The sequence below is a fragment of the Polyodon spathula genome, chromosome 7, assembly GCF_017654505.1.
Source record: "Polyodon spathula isolate WHYD16114869_AA chromosome 7, ASM1765450v1, whole genome shotgun sequence".
In the NCBI taxonomy this organism is placed as follows: Eukaryota; Metazoa; Chordata; class Actinopteri; order Acipenseriformes; family Polyodontidae; genus Polyodon; species Polyodon spathula.
The window spans coordinates 11,520,752-11,548,709 of NC_054540.1; the positions used below are offsets into that span (position 1 = coordinate 11,520,752).

At 35.0% G+C, this 27,958-nt stretch overlaps 1 protein-coding gene across 2 annotated transcripts; it reads left to right on the forward strand.

The window, feature by feature from the left end:
- LOC121318154 (myoD family inhibitor domain-containing protein-like) lies at positions 1–27,724 on the forward strand. 2 transcript variants are annotated; one of them, XM_041254529.1, is made up of 5 exons: positions 1–264; positions 558–715; positions 5,285–5,413; positions 21,846–22,121; positions 26,245–27,724. In XM_041254529.1, exons 2-5 carry the CDS (start codon positions 619–621, stop codon positions 26,490–26,492), a joined length of 750 nt encoding a protein of 249 aa, XP_041110463.1. In that variant the 5' UTR covers positions 1–264; positions 558–618; the 3' UTR covers positions 26,493–27,724. The 2 variants fall into 2 exon arrangements, with proteins under 2 accessions (XP_041110463.1, XP_041110464.1); XM_041254530.1 differs by having other exon boundaries at positions 3–95.
- Positions 27,725–27,958: the final 234 nt, after the last annotated feature.

The following is a 27,958-nucleotide window of genomic DNA, read 5'->3' on the forward strand; positions in this document are numbered from 1 at the left end:
AGCTGGATGTTTTTGGAATCCGGAAATGATACAAAAAAAAATGTTTCAGAGGAAAAAGAGAAGAGACCCAAACTGCTGTGAGTAAAAGGGAAAACGTGAGTGATATCAGCAATTTAACACGGTCAGATTTACTTTTCAGAGTCTGCGAAAACAAGGAATAGAAAAAGGATAGCAACAAATTCAATGATATTGTATTGTATTGCTGCGGCAACTTTGAAGAAGGAAAAAATGGGGAAAACTTCTAGGAGTTGACATGTTTGAAAGGTATGAATCTGTTTTAAAAAGTTACTTTTATAAGTACCACATTTAACAAGGGACCTGTGTAATAGCTATATTGTAAATTACATGTATATGTTTACACATTAATGTTTTAATTTTATCTATTTATTTGTTAATTTTATAAACTTTTGAATGTTCTGTTTAATGCAAAATACTTAGCATCAAAATGTATTGATACGTGTAAAAAGAGAATTATTGTACGCTTTAGGGCTGGTCACAAAGCACGATACTTTGTGTTGCAGCCCTTCATGCGTGCGTTACTTTTTATTTTGTTTTAGAATTGGAGGGTGGTTTTCTTGAGAGCCGGTTTACAGTTTTTCTTAAGAAGAAAAGTGGCCGATGTCCCAGGAGAGAGAACTGGCTCATCCTCTTCGGCCTTCAGGGCCAGAGACGGAAGCTTCACAAGAGAAAAGCCTTCTGCATCCAGGCACTCGGGGTGAGTCATAAATTAGAAACTTTTTATTACGCGCTGTTTTGTGTAACGGAATTTATTTGAAATGTTACCAAAATGATCTTGTAGCATATCATTCTCCAAAGTACCAAAAATTCTAAGCTGAACGAAAACAAAAAACATTGTTGTTCAGACTGGGACAAAAATAAATAAATAAATAAATAATTATATCATTACTTATCTAAACGAAAATAATACAGCCGATTTGACAACCAGATACAATCGCAGACAACTTATTTTGTGATTGTGCTCCTAAAGTATCACATTCATGGTATATGATAGATGGTGTAAGTAAATAGGATGCAGCTGTGACTTTCAAAGGCACTTGTGAATATTTATACTTAATGATAATTAATTATCAGCCTCCTCAAAACCTGAATATTTCTATACTTCACTGTGCACAGATTTAGGGGTTGTTCATCTTCTAGTCAATCCGGAAGTAATTTAATCTTCAGCTGACCTGCCTATAAATGCTAACTCACCACACATCTAAAAGTAGTAAGTATGTATCAAAATATCAGTATGGATGCCCATACTTTACACCAGTTAATTAACTACAAAACAAAGAATGCCAAATAGAAGTTCATATAAGTTTTGTTTATTCCTAAAATATAGTATAAAGTTGAAACCGCAGTTTATTTTAACTTTTTATTTCCTTCCGTGCCATTGCCATTTCTTCACAGTAAACAGTGGCCACAGACAGTTTTCATAAAGTAATAACATGAGGTTTACTTACCATTTTGTAGCTGAACAACCAAACGAAAACTGAAATTTATCGTTAAACACTTCAAATAAAACAAACGTGGAAATGGCATTGAAAAAAACTCACCGTTTCGGTTCTCATTTATTACATTCCACATAACATAGTCACAAATATGTAGGCTGTACAATAAATAATAATAAACAAATCACATTACAACATTTCCAGCAATTTGGGCACTGTTTAAGCGAGGCATTTCAGAATGACGTGCTTGCATTTTTTCTGTCCCATGAGATTCTGGCTTGCTCTAAAGCAGCACAATGTTTTATTGATCCAGGTGGTTTTCCACAGAGATCACTATGCGTGTGCGAACATAATCTGGTTTGTTTACTTTTGGCTGTCTAAAACTTTTAAATAGAGGCGCCAGCTTCAGTGTTGATCTTGTGTTATATATTAAATCTCACATATCACACGGAGCTCTTTTTCATTTGCCATTTTTTTTTAAACTGTCGCCTCACATAAAAGCGAAATTGGCAAGAAAATGGAACCAAGCTGAATTTAGTCCAAGTTTCATTAGGTTAATTGCCCAGTTGTAGAATCTGCCTGTTTTTCAATGTATTACCTTTGTCCCTGAACATTAGTTTTAGATCATTAAGACATCAACAATGACTAATAATTTAGTTGCTCATGGTTTCAGGTTAAACTCCTAATTTTAAAGAAATCCCAATTATAGTAATGCTAATGTGCACTGTGCCTATTGCATCCATGAAACATGTAGTCAATCTCATAATAAAGATGTTTTTACTGGGAGTAGTAATTCAAAACTTCTTGCTGATTGCATCACAAGCATAATCAAAAGTTTGTATGACATCAGCGACTGTTGACTGAAAGAAATGGTACAGAGAAGTGTGATTGTTTTTAACTCCACTAATGAACTGAACCAGCATAAGACCAGAGAGAATTTGTTGCATCTTTTTAAGCACAGTGTTCAGAAGACAGTCAAGTCCCACCATGCAGTGGCCAGGGTAGGTTAATTTTCTGCTGCCGATTTGCTTGTACTTTAGTAATACTGCTAAGTTTAAGGGTGGACTAGTTGGTTGTTAGTTCTCTGCAGAATTCAATTAATGGCAGTAGTTCTGATGTTGGGTAACAGTAGTTTTTTTCCCCACATTACTATAGCTAGATAGAGAAAGAAATGCAGTAATTTTAAATCTACCTACTAATAGCCAATCATATTAAATATGTTAAAAGAGCTCCCCTCAGTATAAGTCTGATATTAGTTATGTTGGTGCAGTTTTAAGAAATGTAACAGAAGCAGGATTTCTCTTCCCTCTAAGAGCTTTGTGTCTTGTGTAACTGAGAGCAGAGTATGCATAGGTTACAGTGTTGCTTTTGTGGATGCCATTTTATTCTTTTATACAGAACTTTTTTTTTATCGTTATCTTTCCCCAGTCAAATCATAGAGTGCCTAAATAAACACAGTAAATTTACCATAATAAACAGTAATGACAAAGAAAATGGAGAACATAAAGAGAGCAACCAGATCTAGTCAACGAAAGACAACACATTATTCAAATTCCTTGTTGTATTATATATTTAAGGTAAGGCAAGTTTATTTTTCCATTAAAAGTGCTCCTGGCTATAATGTTCTGTGAAATATTTTTTATTTATTTATTTGTATTTTTTTTTTTTTTTGTTTTTTTTTTTATTATTATTATTTTTTTTAATTATTATTTATTTTAAAATTTCATATCATAATTTAAATTAGAAACCGCCTGGCTGTGCAGAATTCCTGTGGAGAACTCTGTAGTAGTGAACTCGGCTTATTTGTCAGTATTTCTATGCAGGCCCACAGAGGCCTAGTCAGTCAAGTTCTACTGGTGTGCAGCAGTTACAAAAATAATTGTATTTTAAAATATAAATCAAAACGGAATCCTTGATGCTTATTAGCAGCAACCACAGCCAATTATAGTTTTTTTAATTAAGTTGCTAGTTGGCTTTAAGATTATCTTGTGTAAAATACGCTTGTTCACATTTTTTTTTAATCAGTCACTGAACCATTGAGTGTCCTATTTATACCAAGCATCATTACCGCACTGTCAGAAAAAAGTAAAGTAGGACAAAATAAGCAATCAGTACTGATGGTAGCAAATGAAGTTTTGCAAGACCTTCAAAGGCCCCCATTTGAGAGCTTATTCAAAGATGTAGTTTGGAGAACAGACCAATTTAAGTAATCACAAAATACAGACAACATTTAAGTCATGAAATACGGAGCAGAGGTTCATTATTGTATCAACTCATACAAAAGCCTTTTCTGTTCTATATTTAGAAATGACAACAATAATGTCAACAACTAATTGTATAGTAACAATTCCAATTACTATATTCATACAATTATTGTTTTGAGAGTCATCTTCTGTCATTGAACTCCCCTAATCGCTTGTTTGTAATCCCTTGATTACTGTACTTATTTTAGGTTGTCAAAATATGTTGGGGGGGGGGGGGTATTATCAAAGCATTTTACTCCACAGTGTTCCACCTTGCAGAAGAAATTTATTTGAAATCTTAACTCTAAAGCTGTAACCTATGCTTGCCTTTTTAATAAAGCACCAATTACATTACTAGGGTCACCACCTTGAACATGTAAATTCAGTCTGGCTTGCTTGATAATATTCAAAGTTCACTTGTAATCAATTGAATGTGTCAATGTCAATAATTAATACTCTTTACATGTGAGTGATGTAGAAAACATTTGGGATCATGCATTCGATTTCAAAAGTCTCGTCGGAGAAATTGCAACTTTTTAAATGTGTTCATACACAGAAAGAGCTGTTAGTAGATAATAATAAATTATGAAATAAAGTAAATCCAGAAAAAAAAGAAAATTGTGACCAAACGTCTTATGAATATCAGGTGGCATCTGATACTAGCTTTCATTTTGTCTTCACATTTGGTATGCATCTGTGTTCTGTACTGTGGGTATTGCTCAATAATAAAACAGACCATTATGTGTCCACAATATTTAACGTCCTGCTATATTTTAGATGCTTTTAAATATACTTCCTAGTATTTGATATTTGCTTCTTCCACATCCAGCCACTGGTTATTTTTACGCTTGCTCATTGTGTGATCTTTTCTATAACTGTGCCCCTCAGGATACCTTATATTTGTTCACATGGCTAGTCTCTATTTAAATAAAACTTGTATATTACAATATAATGGTATATGAAAAGCAACTCCTATTGCATGAAGTTCCACACCTAAAAAAAATATGTAATTGTTTGGCAAGTCTATACTAAAAAAATAAATAATAAGAAATAAATAAATAAATTTGGTTTTAAAGATCTGACATTGGAAACTCCCACATTGTTCTGTGCAATTCTGTGTCTTCTCCAAATATTTTCTGGATGAAACACTGATTTCTTGTTTTGAATAAATGTGTTTGGAAGAAAGTGTCTTTAGTATAAACATCATGCCATCCAGTTTAGGTTCATATGTGTTTTAAAAGATTGTAAATTTAGAAGAAAAAAATAAACTTGCTAACAAAGTACACACTGGTATTGGATGTATATTTTACAAATGAAAGTCCTACTCAGTTGTCCACATTAATATTAGTAGCTAATAATGCAATATAACCATTCTGTGTAGAGCAATGTGTGTTAATTTATTTCATCCAGTAATTAAATGTGAAGGAGTTAAGATCACGACAGCTGAAAAATATAGCCTACTTTTAGTTCTAACCATGGTGCAATTTAGGGCAGAGGCATTCTAAATATCTAAAAGAAGCAGTTGATCTGATTCCATTGCCCAACCTTCTCGTGCTATAATAGTGTTTTTTTTCTGTCTTGTTTTAGATATACATGACAATTCAAGCAAACCGTCAGACCAAAAAGAGGCACTCTCACTGGCTTGCAGGAACAACCTCCCTGAAGCACAAGACCAGATGAGTGGGGAGTATTCCACAAATGGTGACCTCATTACAAGTAAGTTTTGAAAAATGTATAGAGGTGTCTATCGGGAATGGTTTTTCTAAGCAAAAATAGGGGCAGAGAGAGAGAGACACAGGCAAAACAGTACTGGTGTCAAAATCATTACTCGAATGCAACTCAACACGGTGGCTCAATCATAAGGCCCAACAAAATAAATATTCTGCTATGGTAATGGGATGGGAAAAAAATAGGGTAGGCAAGGCCAAAACCTTTTCTAAATATACTGTATAATACAAAACTAGAGTGGGCAAGTAACAATTATTATTTTTTTTATTTATTCTTAAATGCTTTAAAGGTATAGTCACTTTATTTGCTAGTAAAAAAAGGTAAATAACCTTTGTCTCCTGCCAAGGATAACACAATAAAGCACTTTGCAAGATATTGCAGAGATATCGTCAAGTGTCTTCAGTCAGACTTTTGTACTTTGCTATTTTAACTGTACCTTTTCTTTTTGTTTGTTTACATTTTGTGAAGTGTCTTGAAAGGTGCTATATAAATAAAATGTTGTTATTGTTATTGTTGTTGTATGCGCTTGTGAAGTGTGTCGTTAAAACTGGCATGTAGGGATACAGTTGTTTTGGTTCAGTGCCTAGCCTTGTTCAATGACAAGACTTAGACTGATTTGACTGCCCCATAGCTTATTATTGCCATGAGAGAGATCACATCATCAGTGCTTAGGCACCGACTTTAGAGTGGTCCGGCAAGTTGGGGTTAAGAACGAGCAATCACTGCAAGGTTGGGATTCTTAAAATTAGGCAAGCAGTTAGAAGACTTTTTTTTTTCTGTTACTAGTTTGGCTTTATCTTTTTAAATATATACTGGCGTTCTGAAAACCAGGCAATCAAAAGTGTCCTCACTGATCAGAGCTTTTAAATTATGCACAATTTGTCTGAAAGGCTTTGATCTTTCACAACTTTAGTATTATTTACATTCACACTTGAAAAATCAGAGTGTGCCCTGAATTCAAGTTTTATTGACCCATGATGACTAGTTTGTGTATTTTTTTTTTTTGTTCCCCTATGTTCATACATGGTTTAATTTAAACTGTAAAATATTTAGACCTCTTCTGTCATTTAGTTTAATTTTGACAGGAAGGCTGTGCCCTACCCATGTGAAATTATAATTTACCCTCTACTGAACATATAATTACACATTGATGGATATTTCATATCATCCGTTATCTCTTATTATAAATGATCTCTAGTATATTAATGAAGCTATTTCTTTTCTTATTAAAGTGATATGAATATTTAGTTTTTCATTTTTTTTCCCCCACTGTTTTGGATCATGATTTTACATATAAAGTGAATATTTAGGGGTGTGGAAGTTTAACAAAACAGAGCTTGCCTTTGTTTGGTTAAATATTTCCATTACTTTAAATAATTATTTCTTTAGAGTTGTATATTCAAGTATGACAATTATTTATAGCATCTTTCCTCAGAAATTGTAAACAAAATATCTCCATAAAGCATAGCTGTGAAATGTTTCTTAGTCTTACGCAATGTTTTCCTGACCCCAAGCAGAGCAACGGTGGAAACAAGCAGCCCGCTAGGCCTGTCATTGGCTGCTATGGTACACTTTCTTGATGCGGCGACAATTGGCTCTTGTTGAGGACAGGCAGGAGCAAGTTCGGAGGAGATACTGGAGGATTCGGTGCTAAAGCGTTATCATCTCGCTCCGCAGGTCATCCTAGACTTAATAGCTGAATTGAGGGATGAGCTAGACCCCAGCGTCAATCTAGGGACCGCTATCCCTGCCCACGTGAAAGTGCTATGTTCTCTGCACTGTTTGGCCTCTGGTTCCTTTCAGACCACAGTTGGAAAGTCTGGAGGGATAACCCAATTCACTTTTTCCAATGCTATTCTTGGTGACAATGAACACAGGTATTTTAGGGTTTTAAAAATAGGTGACCTGCACAAATGGTATAACTGAGATTCTTAAAGATCTGAACAGTTTCAATAATGAGACATGCTTTACAGTGGCATGTGAAAATATGATCCAAGACTCTGACAATGGCATATGAACTAACACAGGACTGTGCTAATGTTCACAGCATTGTGAAATAAAATACTTTGGCGTATTTGTGGCAATGCAGTGTTTCTATAGTTTCACAGATTGAGTTTCTTTCTTCTTCACTCTAGACTCGAAACAGAATTCTGTTTAATACCAATTGGATTTTTTGAACTTTTTAAAGTTAGGTACTGCAGTATCTTAACAGGTTGAGCTTCATAATATATCCACAAGACAATGGTGCAGTACATCTTTTAATTCAAATAAATGGTTTCTGGTAACTTCATTTAAAAATGTTTTTTACAACCTCAGTATGTGCTTTTAAGAAACCGTTAAACGTGCATGGTTTAGTTGTTTTGGTACACTTACATTTTATTTGGTTGCAAAGGTTTGTGGATTTCGTTTAGTTTATTCACTTTGCAGCACAGGTATACCTCCAGTGGTGCAAGCACTGATACAAAGAAAGCCATAAACTTTGTCAATGTTATTGTAGACTGCAGGTGGAACCAGCAGCAGCCCCAGTTTGATATTGGAAGAAGATTAGATTTTGTTTTGCAACCGGATTTCAAGATGCAGAAGGAAACCTGGAATAACTGGTGAAATACCAGTTTCTACAACTTCGTGTATGATAAGTAACCCATTTAGTGGTGTCAGTCCACTGACAATAGCACAGATAAAGACTAGGGTATTGTAAAGTAAGTAATAGACATTATTCCAAAATTTTTAAACCAGGTACGTGCTGGATATGATTTAAAATGCAGTCCATTAAAAAAATATATATATATATATATATATTTTTTTATTCATATTAAAGAAAAATTAATTAGCAGGTGGAGCTTGGATCACCGTGGTTTATAATCTCTGTGTTTTTTGAACTCCAGTTCAAGAATTTTGTTATGAGCTGTGATTTGGTAGGTGGGTTAGTTCTTGGAATGCAGTTAAGTGGCATAAACAGTTATTTAATTGCCTATCAGTTCTGTCTTAATAGCTTTGCAATATTAAGCTATTTTAATTGTAGAGTTAGTTGCAATATATAATAACATGCAGTACAGAGGTACTTGTGTTAAGGTTTCTTACCATAATGGCAGTTTAGATATTTGGTGAGCATGTTATTCACAGAGGTGTCTTGAGCACTTGAAGTGCTCTTCTGGTTAGTGAAGACAGTGCTGAAATATATATATATATATATATATATATATATATATATATATATATATATATATATATATATATATATATATATATATATAAAAAATCTTCCCCTGGGGACATTGTGAAGCATTAATGTCAAGATTTCTAACTGGGATTGACCCTGGCTAGACACATCAGATTCTGCTTTGGAGAGTGAATATTTTATCCTGTAGCCTCAAGGTTATTCAGTCAGTTCATAATTGCCCCTTAAGGTGGCAAAATTATTTAAATCCATGCAAGTTAGACATGATGCAACTTTAGTTTAAGAAATTATATATATATATATATATATATATATATATATATATATATATATATATATATATATATATATATATATATAAATTAATATAATTGTTAACACAATACATGTGTTCTAATGGCATATAACTAAACTTTATTTTTATTATGGGATGAATGCACAACTCCTGGGTAAAACACCAGCCAGAACACCATATTATACAATTAAAATGCTTGAGATCTAAAATTGACCCTGTGGTGGACCTTTACAATGCAATCTTAAAACAAAAATTATATTACTTGCAACATGCTGTCACTGTTTTTTTTTTAATTCAGTAACAGGTTTAAGTACCATTTCACATGCTTAAAAAAAACAGTATGAATTTAGATGTATTGTAAGTGAGAACATTTGTGTACATTTTTAGAGGCAGATTGTCAATGGGAGCTGAACCCAGCTGAATAATTACATGTGTTGTTAGTTTGAGTACAGAGGGTGGAGGGAGCCCTTTCGGTTCCTATTTGACAGAAACGATATTGTCACTTTGTCAGTGATGAATTGAAACTGATTGTTGTCATGCCATGGTTTAATGGCTATTTTTAATCTTTAGACCCCTGGTACCACTGAAATCATCTGTCAGAACTAAGAGCCCATTAAGACTGGAGGGAGTAATTTTCAAGTGATTACTTAGCGGTAGGACATGGAATCATAAACTGTATAAATTGTGTAGAATGCCAGTACAGAGGTTGATTAAAATGCCCACAGTCACCCTACCTCCTATAATCATTATTTTCTCATTTTGTTGTCCAAGATCTATGATAAATGTTAACAGGCCTGTTATTAATATAGTATTTTAGTTCTCAGATGTGAGACCCTCTGCAAAGGTATTGATTTGAAGTGTTATATGGTAATACTTTTCAAAAGTTCCTTCAAATCATTTAACAACCAAGTGATGTGCTGCATTTACTGAAAAGCATTGGATGTGTTTGTGATATTTTTTGAGCCTGTAATTTCAGTCTCAAAAAAAAGTGACCATTTTTAATAGTAATTAACATTGCTTTGTGACGTTTGGAGAATTAACTTGCAGAAATGCCTGAAATCCCTGTGCTTATACAATATTGACAGATGTGGTTTCAACCTTTTTTTTTTTTTTTAATTTGTATTTTCTACTATGATTATTGTTAAACTTCATTTATCTAAAGTTGTGTGTGTCTGGTCAGTGATTTTCATTTTAGGGATTCTTTAAGGTGTTTTGAACCTTGCTGTGCTGTTTTGTATTTTCCCTGATCACATGAAATAATAGTGCTGGGACGAACACAGGACTTTCATGTTCAGATATTCACTCACAATTTAAATATTTGTTCGGGTATCTGTTCGTTTTTCAAAAAGTAATAAAAGCCATTATATTGCTCTGAATGCAGGCAGACACAGCATAGTGGTAGGGAGTGTGGTCTTGGCTGCTGTGTGTGCCTTTATTTTACAGAAAGACCTGTAAAAAATAAAATAAATAAATAAATAAAAATGTAACACATTAAAATAGAATAATATCCCTGGAGCAAAGAATAAGTTGTGTAGGACTTACTTAACCCCAGTGAATTAACTACAAAACAAAGGATGCCAAATAGCAGTTCAAGTTACTTTGTTTTGTTTATTCCCGAAATAAATATACATAAAGTTTATTCATTTTTTTCATTCCTTGCCTTTGCTGTACTTCACAGTAAACAGTGGTCATTGACATGTTTCCATAAAGTAATAACACGAGGTGTACTTGTGCCTTTTTGTAGCTGAATAAGCAAATGAAAACTGAAATTAAGTGTAAACACTATAAATAAAACAAATGTTGAAATGGTGTTGTAAACTGAAGGGGAGAGGGGAAAAAAAAAAAAACTATTTTTTCTTTTGGTACTGGTCAATATAGCACCTGAGTCTAGTTTTTCCTGATGGTCTGATGCTTCAATATGGCAGTGAAGTGGTTACATTGTGCTGCATTTATCATATAAATATATCCTTGTTTGTTTTACATGTTAAACCTATTCTAATTCACAGAGCATTAATATTGGGATGCTTTGACAAAATATTTTGTATTAAAAGAAAAGTGCTGCTCATCAGATATTAAAATACTTGAATTCTAGGCAGAATTATTAATCGCACACATTTTCTGTTTGAAAATCAGAATATAATTGGTGAGAACTTGCAAACTGCTGAAAGGTTGAGGTCGTAAAAATCAAGCTTCAGGTTTTAAGTTTGCTTCCTCACTGTAAAATGTAATTAACCTGAACTGGGAAGTCCAAAGGGGTTATGTTTTCCACTCAATCAGCAGCAAAATTGGCAAATTTGAAATTAGTAAATCCTGGCAGCCATACATTCTTTGTCATTATCAAGAGAAAGTGATGCTTAGAATATGAATAGCCCTCTTGTGTGGCAGATCTCTGCAGAAGGTTGCATTTAAAGAACCGCATTTAAATGATTGTCATAAAGAATTAAAAGTATTCCATAGCATATACAGCTGATTAATATTGACTGTTAATTTAATGAGTGAAAACTTAATCAGAAGGCAAAGTACTGCAGTAGTACTGTATAAACATGTCACATACTGTATCTTTTCTAATAAATGGTGAGACTGCAGTTATTACAAATCTTCTGATTATGCATTAGCCAGTCCAATCTAATGAAATCCGATCGTCTATAGTTTTAGTAGTAAGGTACAGTATTCATGAATTTAGTGTCTCACTTGTTGTGTTATCTGTTTTATCAGAAATGTCATTGTTTGCTCAATCAGCTTTATAATCAGTTTTCATCTATACGCAAATGACTTGAGTAAACACTAACAAGTTACACTTTTGTATTATGTTGTATTTTTGTAACTTCTCAAACTAAACCTATACAGTGTTAAGTTAGAGATACTATTACAATTTGAGTGAGGTTTGTATTCCAAGTTGAAATCTGCAGTCCTTTTGTCATTTGCAGGCAGAACATTATTTATGGTGCTTTGATGACTTAAAAATGTGTTTTTTGTCTTCCCGTTTTTTCTTCCTTTTTGTATAGTGAAACAGTTGTGTCTCTTCACAACACACATCTTTGACTGCATATTAAAAGCAAAATTAATGACCATGCCTCTGTTCTGTTAAATGTGGCTTCTTGTGACTCTGCTGAACACATCACATCCTGAAAGGCCATTACTCACCAGTAAACAGATACTGTAATAGATAGTGTGCAGCTAATCTACAGTAGAACAAGGTTAGTTTAAAGGCTAGTCAGGATTGCCCATGTTATTGTTAGCAAGGGGCGTATCTTTTACTTGCTGTCAACATGGGCCATTCATCAGCTGAGGCTGGTTTGAGGACTCTGTAATGGATTGGGTGGGCTGGCTGCATATCTTCAGAGCTTAACAAGATGAATCTGTAGAGCTTCAGCGAGGATTTGCATATCGCCTGTGGACAGATTACAAAAAGTAACGTCCTTTATCTCCTAGACAAGACATCCATTTGGAATGGTCTACACAGACGTGTTCCCTAAGAATGTGGGGATTTTATAAATCCATTATTTTCTGGAATGGGCATATGATTGTTCAGAAATGCATACAACTGTCCATCACATCTGGATGTTGAATAAGTGTTGGCTTAAAAAAAAAAAAAAAAAAAAAAAAGTTTTTGCTAATTTGGATTTGTTTTTGATGGTGTACTTGTCTAGGGGCTTTTTACATGTTCTTTTCATTTTTAATTTGAAGAACAATATCTGAAATAAGTCCTGCCCAGCCAAAAACCAAGACCACAAGTCTCCATGGTGCTTGTCATGAAATGGGCAAGGCTTGTGTGGAGTTGTATGAGAAAGATGTGCTGCCCATGTGTTTGAGGCTGCAAAAAGTGACGCAGGAAAATTTGTACTTGTACTGAAAAACAAATTAATTTATTGTTTGTACTGAAAAACAAATCAATTTATTGTTTTCTTGACATCCTGTCCAAGAAACTGTCAAAACCTAAGAAGCTCGTGGCAGACCTCTGGTCTTCCATTGTGAACGCACGTCTGCTTACAATACACAGGGGTCGATCACGTTGTTCAGTTACAAACCTTTTTAAAACATCTGGTGGAAATAAAATCAAGATAATTTCTTTTTTTCAGAATATTCTTTTTATCAGATTTAGTTGGAGATGGATCAAATGGATCTCCTTTTTTTTATTTATTATTATTATTATTATTATTATTATTATTATTAGCACCTAACCTCTTAAGTAAACAATTTAAGCGTACCCCCCACATGTTATAACAAGCAGATGCCCTAGATTAGTTTGTGTGTTAAATGTTTTTTGGGTGTTGGCAAAAGGGTACTCATTTCTGGACTTGGAATTGTGCCAGAATTTCAAATATTTATTTCCATTCATCATGCCCTCTCGTTTGACATGCCATTTGCATTGTGTAAAATACAGCATGTTTTGAGGACACTCTTGTGCTGTAATCTCTTACCTCTGATGATCCTGCTCCAGTTACAAATAAATTTGAGTGCAGTCCTTCACTAGCCAAAAAGACTGGTCTACACCTCAGTCATCCATAACTATAAAACACTCAATGTTGAATTTAGAAATATTAGAAGAAATCTGTCAATGTTTGTCATTTGAAATTATTAGGTTTATTTTAGTATTTCTAAGTACATCTCAAGATTTGATATTGGATGCAAAAATCAGATGTTGGTATTCACTAGAAATGACAAAAAAAGAGATCTACAAGTGCAGTCTAAACAGCTGGGTCTTGAGGAAGTGGCGGAAGGCAGTGAGAGGCAGAGCAGTTCTGAAGTTCTTCAGTGTTTGGTTCCACCAGAGGGGCTAGGGAAGAGAAGCACTGGCACGAGAGGAAGGAGAGTGGAGGGAAGGCATGTACAGTATTGTTATTTATAAACATACCTAGTTTAGGTTAAACGCGGCCCTCAGTTTCTAAGCATTATTCACAGGTTATCTGCTTGCACTTGCGGTAGCCAACCAAAGCATGTTACAAACAAACAACATTCATCATATCAAATTTATATTTAATATAGTGCCCCATATACATGGGGAGCGTCTCGGGCGCTTTACATAGCAAAGGAAAAAGCAAAAATCAAACACTTTACAAAATCTCCAAAAACAGAAAAAAAAAAAAAAAAAAAAACAATATACTACAATAAGAATGATCAACCAAAAATGTTTTTATATGTGGCATCAGTCTTACCATATTGAGTTTGTATTACTTTATTCCCAAAATCTGTACTCCACCTGCTTGAAACAGCATTCTTGGAGCATAGTAAATTCAAAATGATAACATCACATTCTTGTAGTGGGCAGCGGATAACTGCAACCACAATAAAATCCACTTTGAGCAAAATAACCGTAAAATGAATTCCAATTTTATGTTTTAAATTGTTTGTTATTTACAAACTGTTAGGGCTATGTTTTAAAGGTTTGAATGTTTGTTCGCTAGCCAGGAATTCGAAGTTAGTTCTAAACCCTCTGCTGTTTTGGATTTGTTTTGTTAAATGCCTAGACGAGCAAAAAAAAAAAAAAAAAAAAAAAAGTTGAATGAAAACTGTACAAGTGACGGTTGATGAGGCACAACCAATCTCTGGGGTCACTTGACAGGTGTAATTAAATTATTGTTATTATTGTTGTTGTTGTTGTTGTTGTTGTTTTTATTTTTAGTTGTAGTAAAATGTGACCATGACAACCTGCATGGAATGGTGACTGTTGAATAAAGCTTGGTTTTTGCTTAAGTCTGCTGCAGTTTTTTTAATTGGCCTCAATAATGTGTTGCTGCAATGCAAGTTTGCTGTATATATCGCAAGCACCTTTAATTAGGTGTACGTAAACGTGTATTCTTTTAATTTAAATTACAAAAAAAACATGGTTACTGTTCTACACTGAGCATCAAAAGAAACATATCACTTATATTTGGATAGAATTCACTAGATGTGATCGAAAAATGACAAACTGTTTTAGAGCAGGTGCAGTGACTTTTTATTGTGTTGATTAACAATTGACATCACAAAGATGCTGCAACATGATCTGTCGATCTTGAGCAGGTGTGACAATAAATGTGTTATAATAGTGATATGTTTCTTTTGATGCTCGGTGTGTATATAACATTTTTAAACTACATGTGAATGTTTTATTCTATTTATAGGGATGACCTGTAAAATAGGATTTTCAGTCAAATATGTACAAGTAGCTATGGTGACATCACCAATAAATTATGCAAATTAGTACCATCTACGGTTCAAACCTTCCTTTGTTAATGTGCTCTGAACCTTCTACCAAAATGTACCCTTCGTTGCAGCCCTACAAACTACAGTCTACAGAACATATTGTTATTAACGGTCAGGTCCTTTGACTTTTTCCTTGCACACAGTTTACTTGTAACCAAGTCATTTGTCTGTTGACTGAATCTACAGTAGCTGATACCAGTGTATGTATGTGTGACATAATGACTGAGAGAAACATTGCAATGAGATAGAATAGGCTGGCAATGTTCGTTTCGGCAGCAATTTCATTAGTTTATCTATGTAGTGGAATGGTAAAGAACAGTGTTTGCTATCTATGTAAAGTATGTGGATTAGGGAGTAAAGCTGGAGTAGTTTAAGGGGGGGGGGGTTCTACAGGTAGAACTACAGCAATTGCCTCAGAACCACACAAATATTTATTTGGGTTATTAAAATGAGGTAATGGTCAATTTACCACAGTCTGCACGATTCTATTGAGTATGATATAGCCCCTGGCCAATGCTGTTTTGCACCCTTCAATTAGTTACCCAGACACACAAACTGTATGTTTAGCACGTTTGTGCAATTTTATTGTTCACAAAATAGTAAAACAAAACTCTAATTCCCCTTGAAGTCTTGGCTGAAGTTCTTCACAATCCCTAAACTATCAACCAGCCATCTAAGCAGTTTCACGATTCCACAGAAACACTTACACACCCAGTACCTTTTTTTAAATTTACTTTGACCACACAGGTCTCTTCTCATGCTGCAAGGCCAGCTTTTTTACCATGTGGCTGAGGCTTAATTTGAGGCTTAATTGATTGCCAATTACCCGATTTGTACCTCAACCACATTCCAGGCAAGGACTCCTTAAGGCAGGATTGCTTTTTCCCTGCCAACCACAACTCAGACCTGTGCAAACACACACACACACACACACACACACACCTTTTTTCTCCATTCCTCCACCTTGCCACATTAGTAGGACTACAATAAATTCTCTCTCTGGATGTGGCGCTTAAAAGGTAATTGGATCCAGATTTGGATAATATCTTGATTAGCTGTTGTTTATTGGAGTGTTTAGGATAAGTGTAAGGGTATTTAGAAAGCATTTTTTTGTCTAGTAAACCAGAAACAAGAGACTCGTGTTGGGGGGGGTTATGTAGTGGTCTTCATATGGCTGTTTATATTTTCTTGAACAGGAAAGGGAATTGTTTGCTGCCAGCTTATTTCGGCATCTCCTTTACACAGCATGATGCTGAAACCTCAGTAAAAACAAAAAGTACTGTTTATCAACCTGAAGACACATTTTGTGAACCAGTAATTCATTTTATAGACTAGTTCTGTCGTCTTTTCAACTGTAGCAAGGAAATGTCTTCTAGAAAGTGGAAAACAGAAAAGACTTATGAAGCCTATACAAAAGTAACTTATTTTGGAGATAATGCAATGCTGTGACATGAGAATGTGCTGACAACGTGGTTGTGATTTTTTTTTAAAAGGTTGTAGGTTTTAAGATTATATTACCTGTATTCACCACAAGTTATGCTTAAATATTATTTAAACAGGAACTCTCAATTTATCTATTAACAAGTTACTGAATTGAAGCATTCTTTAAAACCTATTTTCATATCTCTTTAGGACTACTGTACTCAATATCTCAGTGCTGCTAGCACCAGAGTTTTCTTTAATCATGTCAATCGGTTACACTGATGTTTCTGTCCCCTGTGGTGATTAATGATTTTCTCTCTCTCTCTCTCTCTCTCTCTCTCTCTCTCTCTCTCATATATATATATATATATATATATATATATATATATATATATATATATATATATATATATATATATATATATATATATATATATATAAATATAAATTATATGTGGAGACCTTTTTCAATTCTGGTGACGTTTTACTTTATAGGTAAAGAGTTTGGAAAATGAAAGTAAGGATATCAAAATGTTAACAATCCAGTACCATGTGTTTGGGTAAAATGAACATTTTTGTTTTATTCTATAAACTACTGACAACATTTCTCCCAAATTCCAAATAAAAATATTGTCATTTAGAGCATTCATTTGCAGAAAATGACAACTGGTCAAAATAACAAAAAAGGTGCAGTGTTGTCAGACCTCGAATAATGCAGAGAAAATAAGTTCAGATTCATTTTTAAACAACACAATACTAATGTTTTAACTTAGGAAGAGTTCAGAAATAAATATTTGGTGGAATAACCCTGATTTTCAATCACAGCTTTCATGCGTCTTGGCATGCTCTCCACCAGTCTTTCACATTGATGTTGGGTGACTTTATTCCACTCCTGGCGCAAAAATTCAAGCAGCTCAGCTTTGTTTGATGGCTTGTGACCATCCATCTTCCTCTTGATCACATTCCAGAGGTTTTCAATGGGGTTCAGGTCTGGAGATCGGGCTGGCCATGACAGGGTCTTGATCTGGTGGTCCTCCATCCACACCTTGATTGACCTGGCTGTGTGGCATGGAGCATTGTCCTGCTGGAAAAAACAATCCTCAGAGTTGGGGAACATTGTCAGAGCAGAAGGAAGCAAGTTTTCTTCCAGGACACCGTTGTACTTGGCTTGATTCATGCATCCTTCACAAAGACAAATCTGCCCAATTCCTAAATTGCTGAAGCACCCCAAGATCATCACCTATTCTCCACCACATTTCACAGTGTAGGCCTCTCCAGGTCTCCGTCTAACCATTAGACGACCAGGTGTTGAGTAAAGCTGAAAATTGGACTCATCAGAGAAGATGGCCTTACTCCAGTTCTCTACGGTCCAATCCTTACGTTCTTTTGCAAACCTCAGCCTGGCTCTTCTTTGTGTGTGTGTGTGTGTGTATGTGTGTGTATATATATATATATATATATATATATATATATATATATATATATATATATATATATATATGTATGTATGTATGTAGTTTTTTTTTTTTTGTGTCCTCCAGATGAAGAATTTTTTATTAAATATTCACTTCCTGGGGATGATATAAATGGCTAATGTGCGTGTTTTAAAAATAGGTTTCGAAATGCAGTATTACACAGTAAAGAAATGGTCTTTTTTTTCCGTAGTTTAAAATCCATTACAGGTAATAATAGTCCATTAGTATATATATTATATATATATATATATATATATATATATATATATATATATATATATAATCATTTGCTGTCCTGTGTGCATTGCAAAACAAAAACAAAAAAACATCCTTGGACAAATAACATTTACACAAAAATACTCCAAAGTAGTTAACGTTCTTGTTTACTGTTCAAATGAGAAGGATGTTTTAATCAGCCTATCAGTGCATCTGTACTGGCTTTTCTGTGACCTATACTGTACAATAGGGAGTGGGACAAAGTCAGTGCTGCATTGTTTTGATTTAGGTTGCTAAAATCTAGTTTTCATCATTGGAGGTAAAATGCCAGAAATGGATGACAAAGTTTATTTTGGCTGATGATCGTGTCAAGTTATTTCCCAAAGAAAATGTACATGAAGATGGAGGTAATTGTTTTGCACATTTTGTAATGTGTCTTTGGAGAAAATATGATTGATCGCTATTTAACCTCAGAATAACACACTAAACTAAATGCTACTACAGAGGCTGCTGAACAGAACGTAAAATAAACAGCTTTCAGAAAACAAACTGGAAAGTCAGTGCAGACAAAAAGTATTCCTGTCGGTTGTAGCCAAATTAAATCAGTATTACAGGTACGATCCAGCACAGCCACCTCACTTCAAACAACCTGCTGCTTACTTTTTAAACGTAGTTAGAATTTTAGACCCGAATAGGCAGGTTTTCTTTGTTTTGAATCCAGTACAATTTAAATTAATTATTGGATGGGACAAATAACATGACAGCTGACATGCTGCATATATTGCCTTTATTAAAGCATGCCACCCTTGGGTAAACGAGTTTTGGGACTGTTTCCACATCTGTATAACTTGGCAAAGCTTTGCCTTACATTTCAAACCAGTGGATGCAGAACGTGCAGTCTCAATACATGGGCGTCCACACCAGAGTGTCAGCAGCAACTGCTGGCCCGTTAACAAACAGCAGCACTCTGTTTTAGTAAGGAAGCAAGTACCACTACTTTTAGGCTTTTATGGTGCTCTGAAATATTGTCTACTTAGATTTATTTAATGTTTAAGCAGGTCCGCAAAATCCTAATTTTATTCCATAACCTACCCGCGAAAAATATGTAAATTGACCACGATTTGCTGACACATTTATTTTATTTATATATATGTGTGTGTGTGTGTGTGTGTGTGTGTGTAAATAAAATAACAAACAAACCTCGTGGCTATGGGAGGCCAATTTTCATATTCAACCTTTGTTTTCCTGGGACGCAGGTGATATAACAAAATGTTTGTGTGGTTTCTACTGTGCTGGTCACAGAGCATGCTGGAAGCTTTGTTTAGGATATTGACTGTAAAACTGTTTGCTGAATTAGTAAATGGTTAGGCATGCAGACAACAAATGAATGCATGGAGGTTTGCAGGTGGTCTTGACATCTGCTTTAAATAGTGGAGCTTCCAAAGAGGATAATACATTTTATACATGCAAGTAGTGTTGTAAAATCTCCAAATATAAAAGTTGGCACTGAGATCTTCAGAAGATGTAAAATGGCACATTTGCATTTTGTGTTTGACATGGATACAGTTAATATTGCAGCTGTACTGCAATTTAAAATTCAGTTTCAATAATCTACCATTGTACTTGTGATTGTAATCTTAGTTTCTTGTCTCATACTACACATGACTGGGTTTAGGGAGGTTTAACCAGTGTGGTCCAGTGCTTGTAACCAGAAGGTTACCAGTTCAAATCCCACCTCTGCCACTGACAGACTCGGTGTGACCCTGATGAGATGTTAAATCAGTGTCCTATTGTAAGTGACACAGCTGCTTTTTGAGCTCTGTGCAGCATACCCGGCCACGCCCCCTAGCCAATCCGAAACTCCCAATCAGCTTCGCGCAAGGCGAGCCTCCCGCTTAGCTGGTCGCTTAGCAACACATCACCGGCTGCACGTTGGATCTGATTTCTCCCAGGCACACACACGCCACAAACCAGCTACAGGGATAGTCACATAATTACAGTGGTGATCATGAATCCTGCTTTGGATCAAATCACAGTTCAGATCAAGTTTTATTGTGGCTTTTATAGTATGGTATGTTAAAAAAAAAAAACAATACATTATTTAAATTTAAATATGTGGAATTAGCTATTTTAAATTGACAGTGGTTAAAGTACTTGAGCAAAGGAGTATTTTGAGGCATTTTAAGTGTGGTCAAATGTGGTCAGATAAAGAGATTTGCAATGCTATTTTTTAATGAACAAATGTGCTCTTATCGGATGCATCCTTTCTAACACCTTGCTAAACTGGTTATGCTAGATTTTCAGTTCAATAATGGCATGTGTTGATTCATACATAACTATGTAATGTGATGTAATGTATTCAAAAAGCTCAGGTACCTTAATAAATGTCGCTTTCATAAAAAACAGATCTGTCAAACTTTTGTACCTCCCTGCTACTGTGGGATTTTTATTATGCACTGCAAAATGCAACGGTTGTGTAAAAAAAAAAAAAAAAAAAAAAAAAAAAATGAATAATTCAAAACGACTCAACATATATGTGTTCCATTGTATCTTTTATAATGCAGATGGAACGTAACATTGGGTTCCCAGTAGAGCTGAATGTGCACAAGTTTCACTTCTGAAAATGCCACTGTTCCATTTTATCAGATGGTCTGTGGTTGGCTTTTCAGAGCTGTCACATGTAAAGATTGGAAGAATAAGAGCTGCGGTAAGGCAGTGTGAAAGGACTGCATCATTAGCTGGAGGAGGAGGGTTTCTCTAATACACTAATGAATAATGAATATGTGTGCAAGTGCAGTCTACTTTCTCATACGAGTGTTGGTTATACATGTGAACAAAGACTATTGAGACAGAGATCATGTACTTTAAAGAACGATTGCTTTGAATAAATATATTGTACATACGCCAAGTAAGGCAACAAATAGATCCATTCAAGTTTCATGGGAACCACATTTTCCAGGTGTGATATACATTAAACTTGTAATGTGTGGTTTTTGAAATAGTCTATTAGTAAAATGCATGAATTTATTAACAAAACGTTTTATACTATTTTAAGCGAGAGGTGTTTAGATGTTTATTTTATGTTCAACTAATCATTGAAAAAGTAGAAATTACCTGCTAAAAAGACATCAGATCATATTGATTATCAAAATTCACTGATTAAGTGAAAGATGGAATTGCATCTTGTTGATAATTTACCAACTCAGCTATTACCTGTATTTTAAACCGTATAAGACAATAAGGCAAGGAACAACGGAAATGCAGTCATGGATCACAAAAGCCACAACTTTGAAATATAATAACTACTGTAGTTATCTTCCATACACACTTACTTTTCTCTGAAGGCTGTACATGATTGGAATGGTATATTATGCTTATGTCACAATACAATATTTTGGAATTAAAAAAGTATAATTATTCTTCAGGAACATTTGTCACTTAAAATGGGAGTGTGCTATATGTATATGCTGTATTGATATGTTTCTGTATAATCATGACCTTTTAATTTGGTCAGCAGCAAAAACAGCAATTATGAATCTTAAGCAGCAATGCTATTTTAAAGGGCTTTAAATTGTTTTAAAAACAATCTTGATAATTTGATTATAACATTATTTAAACTTTTTTTTTTTTGTGTTGTTTTTTCTTCAGCCCAACCTCAAGCCCTGCCTCCGCCAATTGCTTCAGCACTGGAACAGAGTGAGGAAAAAACTGGCAAGCTGCAAAATGGCCACGCAGGTCTGAGTGATGGAAATGGAATTCACAATGGGGTCAGATATGCAAGTGCAGACCACAGAAAACTCTCGGCTCCTGTTTCCCAGAATATGCACGGAAAACTAGAGTCCAGCCTGTCTGTGAGCAGCGATAGCAGCAAAAAGAGCAAAGTCAGCTCCATAAACTCTCAAAAGCCCGGATCATCCCCAGAAGGTATGTGGGTAAACTCTAGGCACTCATTAGCAGTCGGATTCAGCAAGCAGTATCTGTGGATCCGAGAAATAGATACTAAGGATACGTATGTAATTGATCTAAATTGTGGCGCATCTAAATATTGCCATCATTTAAATCATTAAGAAGACTTTCTCTGTGAAGTTTTACTTATTTTTACACACAGAAGTACACTAAAGAAATGCAAGTGAACTATGGCTAGGTTTATTTTTCTAGATTTTTTTTTTATGTCATTGTACTGCAGTTTCTAGATTTTTGGAAATACACTTTTTATTTCAGGAAAGAGCCTACAGTCAGAGTGCTACCTTGTATCACTGTATATTGTATGTAGCCTATTGAATGTCTGATTTTCATAACACAAAAAGCCCTAATTGTATGTTTTAAACTCTGGCATAATTTAGATCCACCACTGCTTAGTTTAAATGAAAATCCAAATAATAAAAAAAAAAAAAAAGATGGAAACAGTGGTACTGCATTTGAACATTAAACATAAAACACCTTTACCAGATAATTTAATATTCATGATTAGGATGAATAACTTTGAAAGTGGCTCCTTCATTATTTATACCCTTTACCTTTCTTTTATCACTGTCCTTGGGAACCCAACATTTTATAATGAGATCTGTGCTATAATGAAGGTGATTTTAAGAGGATTATTGTTTAGTCATGAAGGTGTAAGCTTATAATGAGGGTAGGAGAGGGGGCACCTGTCATGTCTTAGTATTAAAACTGGTAGTTATTTTTTCTTGGTAAATTTATGGAGTCATTCATTTGGTAATTAGTAAAGGAAAATCAAGGAACATTTCATTTCCATTTCATGTGTCTTTCAGTTTCCCTTTTTTTTGTACTTGTATTTTTTCCTTTTAACAAGTTATTTTCTGGTTGTACATAGAAGTTTGTTTTATTTTACAACAGAGAGTATTTATTTTGTGGACTATACTGTTGGATACAATACAAAAATGGCTTGAATATTTTTCAAAATGCGTTTACTGTATAGTCCTATCATTAGAAAATAATGTACAATAAATAACTACATATTTTAACCAATACATTATACTGTATTGTTATTTTTAACTGTGAAAGCAAATAACTCCCAAAATCAAGTAGGAATGCACCAATAATTAGCAAGTGCACCAATAATTAACAGTTAATTAAAAACTGTATTGTGCTAAACCATTAAATAAGTATGACTAGAGAGTTCTAAAGCAAAATGCATGAAGTAATATATTATCAGTTTATTCTCCCATGTGCAGAGTAATGTTGTGTTTGAACAGAGTTGAGGGGGAAAGGTTGTTTTGGACCAGGGTGTCCTCGGCTCACCACACACCAACGACCCCTGTTTACGTTTTTTGTATACGTGAAAAATACATACTAAAAGGCTTGCAAATATTTATAGCTTTGCAGAAGATAGTCATATTTACTGCCCAACCATGCCTCAGTATTTTGACTAACTCATGTATTAAATATGTACTGCAGACTCGGCTAACAGTGGAAAATGAAATGGCCCTTGGCGAAGACTATTGTTACCTCCAGGGCTTTGGGCATTATAGCCCCCTGTCTGTAACAATAGTCTTCCCTCGGGTCAATAATTTTCCACTATAGCCCTCTCCAGTCCATTTATATATATATATATATATATATATATATTATGTATATATATTATATATATACATATATATATATATATAATATATATATATCATATATATATAATATACTCTATATATATATATATATATATATATATATATATTATATATATATATATGTATATATATATATATATATATATATATATATATATATATATATATATATATATATATATATATATATATATATATATATATATATAATATATTGCACAACACACAACAGTAAGAAGCCAGTTACTTCAACCCCCCTATGATCCAAATCGCCGCCTTAACAGCTCTGCAACTGTTTCAAAATGGTCGAATGACAAAATGTGAAAACGTTGACACAGCATGTTTATACTGTTTACCGACTGTTAACTAGCTGAATGGACATCGACTTTTTTGATCACTTACCATGAAAAAGGTTGGTAGACACTCCTGGTAGACTTTTTTTTTTTGTTTGTTTTAGGTTATTTTATTCCGTAAAATAGACATTAAGTTTTCAATGTGCAATCTACATCTTAAATACAGCTGTAACAAACTATGAAAACCTATAAAATGAATGGTTTAAATCCTCAACGTGAAACTGAATAGTTTACAATTCAACACAAACAGACTGACGCATTTCGAAAACCAAATCCTTTACCGATAACATTTGTGAGCTTGTTGGAGCTGCCAAGAAAGAACAGCTGCTTCTGCAAGAACATGAAATGCAGTCTGTGATTGCATAATATGTGAATGAATGTCAATTAGCAATTGTACATCCAAAATGAGAAGTGTTAAGGAGTGGGAAAAAAAAGAAGAAAAACAACCAAAATAAAATGTTACCTCTTCTCTGTACAACCAGGTTTTTGTGCTCATTTGTCACTGAATTCTGTTGACCCTCTCCTCTGTCCATTTCTGTTGACCTCTGTTGGCTTACTCTCGTCTCTTGTTTGTGTCAGACTGCTGTGTTTCTTTGGTTCTGGCCTCTGTCTTCTGTCAGTGTGCTGAGTTCACCCTTGGCCTCCTGGAGGTCTGCTCCTCCTGCCTGCATGTAGCCTGTAACACCTGCTGTGACTGCTGTTCCTGTTGCTGTGTGGGCCTCCAGGAAACCCCTGCTGAGGACCTCAGCTGCCACATCGATTGTGATTTTGCCCTCTTTGATTCTTGCTGTGAGACAGCGGAGTGTCTGGAGATTTGTTTTGAGTGTTCTGAACTCTGCCAGTATAGCTAGCTTAAACAGAGAAATGGACAAGGTCAATATCTTTGTAAGTGAACACATTTACCATTGTATGTATGACCTCCTCAGGGCAACATAAAAGCTTGCTGAATTATTGGCTTAACATTGTGTCCCTTGTTGGATACAGTGGGTATTAGGACAAATCAACCCATACTATGCCTCCTTTTACAGCTTAGAAGGTTCCTGATAGGCACACAAAAAAGCTTGCAAAGATGACAAGTGTGGCAATAGGGATGATAAAAATGAAAAAAAATGTTGAGTTTTCCTTTTGAATTGGAATACAACTAATTTGTGAAAACACTAAGCAGACACGTCCAACTTCTAAAATAAGGTTAAATGTTAATCACAAAGGGGAAAAACATCAGTAAGAGCGAATCAATTTGCTGAAATTTGGGACATTATTAATCAGCTTTATGTGATCAGCCAATGCGTTTGCATGATAATGTTTCTGTTATAAAATGTGCTAATCAGTCCCAAAACTGTAATTTATTCTTTTGAAGCACTGTTCTGCTGCTGATTCCTTTTTTTTTTTCTTTGTCTTCTTAAAGACCTGTTTTAGGAACAGGTAGACTTTTTTCTGCTTCTCTGTACATTCTCTATGCGTTTGTCGCAATTCTCCTTGTGAGACTTAATTTTATGCAGCTGTCTAAAATTAGTATGTCTTGTGACAACCACATCTCTGCGAGCCAGCAGTTACAAAAGATGGCAGAAAGGTTCAGCAGTGTCAGGGTGTCCTAACCCTATGCATATGATGGTATTATTCGGCTGAAGTGTCTGAAGTAAAAAAAAAAAAAAAAAAAAAAAAAAAAAAAAAAATCTATTGCTTAAGGATCTGTGGAATAACTGATTTAGTTTCAGCTGACCAGCCAGAAGAAAAAGGGAGACCAAATGAAAAATGTATCAAGACTAAGATGTATATATCTTATTCAAGTACTTCAAAAGAAATTGGTAATTAACCCTCACCCCCCCCCCCCCCCAAGAAAGTGCTTGCAACAGAATGAGGCTCCCTCTTAAAAATTAGTGAGGCGCTTTTGAAATTTGTCAGAGGACATAATTGCAGGTTGATTGGTGGGTTGTCAAATCATCATAATTTTTTTTTTTTTTTCCCTGCCGATGTGAAAAGTTCATGATGAGAAGGGGGGTGGATTACTGCATTGCATATGTGTATTTTATATTACTTTAACAGACACTTTCTTTTTCTTCCCCTGTTTTTGGCACTACTTGTTCTCCCTCTTGTGTCCTGACACAGGCAGCTGTGTGCACTGCATCCTGACTTGCCTGTTCTGTGAGTTCCTTGACCTCTGTAACATTGTAGTGGCACAAGCTTTGTGTGGCACTTGTACACCTGAGGCCTGCTGTTGCTGCTGTGGGGATGAGCTGGGGGATGACTGTAACTGCCCCTGCGACATGGACTGTGGCATAATGGACGCCTGCTGTGAGTCCTCAGACTGCTTGGAAATCTGTATGGAGTGCTGCGGCATTTGCTTCCCTACATGAACAGCTTGTTGTAATATACTGTAAGTTAGGTTGTGGAGAGATTTGGTTCTATATTTAACCAATATACGTAGATAAAACACCCCAAAAACAGAAAACCCATAAACACTAAAAGAACACCAGAAAGGTTTACAGTTTGTGTTCAATAATGAACTTCTGGGCTTTTCAAAGCATAAAGCGCACACTGAGACAGTTCAGCTCTTGGACGCCTTCACACAAATCTCCAGATAAGTACTTGGGAAGTTAATTAGTCTACAAAAAAGCCTGCAGATTGCTGAAAGATAAACACTGAAAAGTAAAATATATAAACTAGGGATGGGATAGAGTACTCCAATACTCAAAGTAATTATAATTACTCGAGCACTAATTTATTACTAATACTCGAAAAAATGAATATCTGTTCATAAATGAATATATTGTAGCGACCCGATCAGTTCAGTTTGGCAGACTTGTTTCATTTAGTCCTGTACATTCACGTTATCGGTATTGTTCTGGGGTGGGACCATACCACTAGTTTCAGTAGTGTGTGTTTGTGAGCCGCTGCTGGGTGTGGACCATGTCATCTAGATGTCCTTGGTCTGCCACCCCCCCATGAGAGTAGTGGTCCGCTCTCGTCTCTGTGTGTGAGGGGACTGATAGAGCCGGAGCCTGTCTGTGTGGAATAGAGCAAGCGAGAAAGTGAGCGAGTTTTTAGTACAGGAGGACATTTTTTTAAATTATTTTTGTGGTGTGGTCCTGATCCAAACACGGACCCTGTTTAATTAATAAAGTAGTTTTTTGTAGTGCCTGAATGCCATCTCCACCTCTTGCTTTGAGCCTGAAGACTAGTTACAATGTGGTTACAATATTTTCTTCACATATACCACCTTAACACTAGCCACGGAAGTCATTTTGACGGGTTGAGGTTTTCAAATATGCGTGTCTAAAAGGTATGTGGTTGTCAGTTTGACTTTTCCCATTCTCTACTTGATCTGGCAGCCATCAATTCCTTCGTTTTGTACAATGAATGTACCAGGGAAAATATCAGTAGGAGAGATTTCATCTTGAAGCTAGCCATAGCGCTTCAGCAGAAACATTTCGATGAGAAAGCTGCAGAAACTCAACCTGGATTCAGGGCTGCACCGGGTGACGCATGCAAGAGCTAACACACGTTACTTTCGTTACTAACAACCAAACGAGCAAGATGGGCCGAATGGCCTCCTCTCGTTTGTAAACTTTCTTATGTTCTTATATTCTTATGTTTGAAATTAAAAACTACTTTCGTTTTTACAGTTTTGTATGTACATATACCTGTTTACACAGTAGTTTCTTTTAAAATGTTTATTTTTTTTTTTTTTTTTCACCAACAAAATAAGATAAGGGTTGGAACGGGCCAAAATGAAATAATCAGATATGCGTCACACATGTTTAACCATCACTGAACACAACATTTTATAGAGTTGGATATGTGAGTGCTGACTATACTTAAA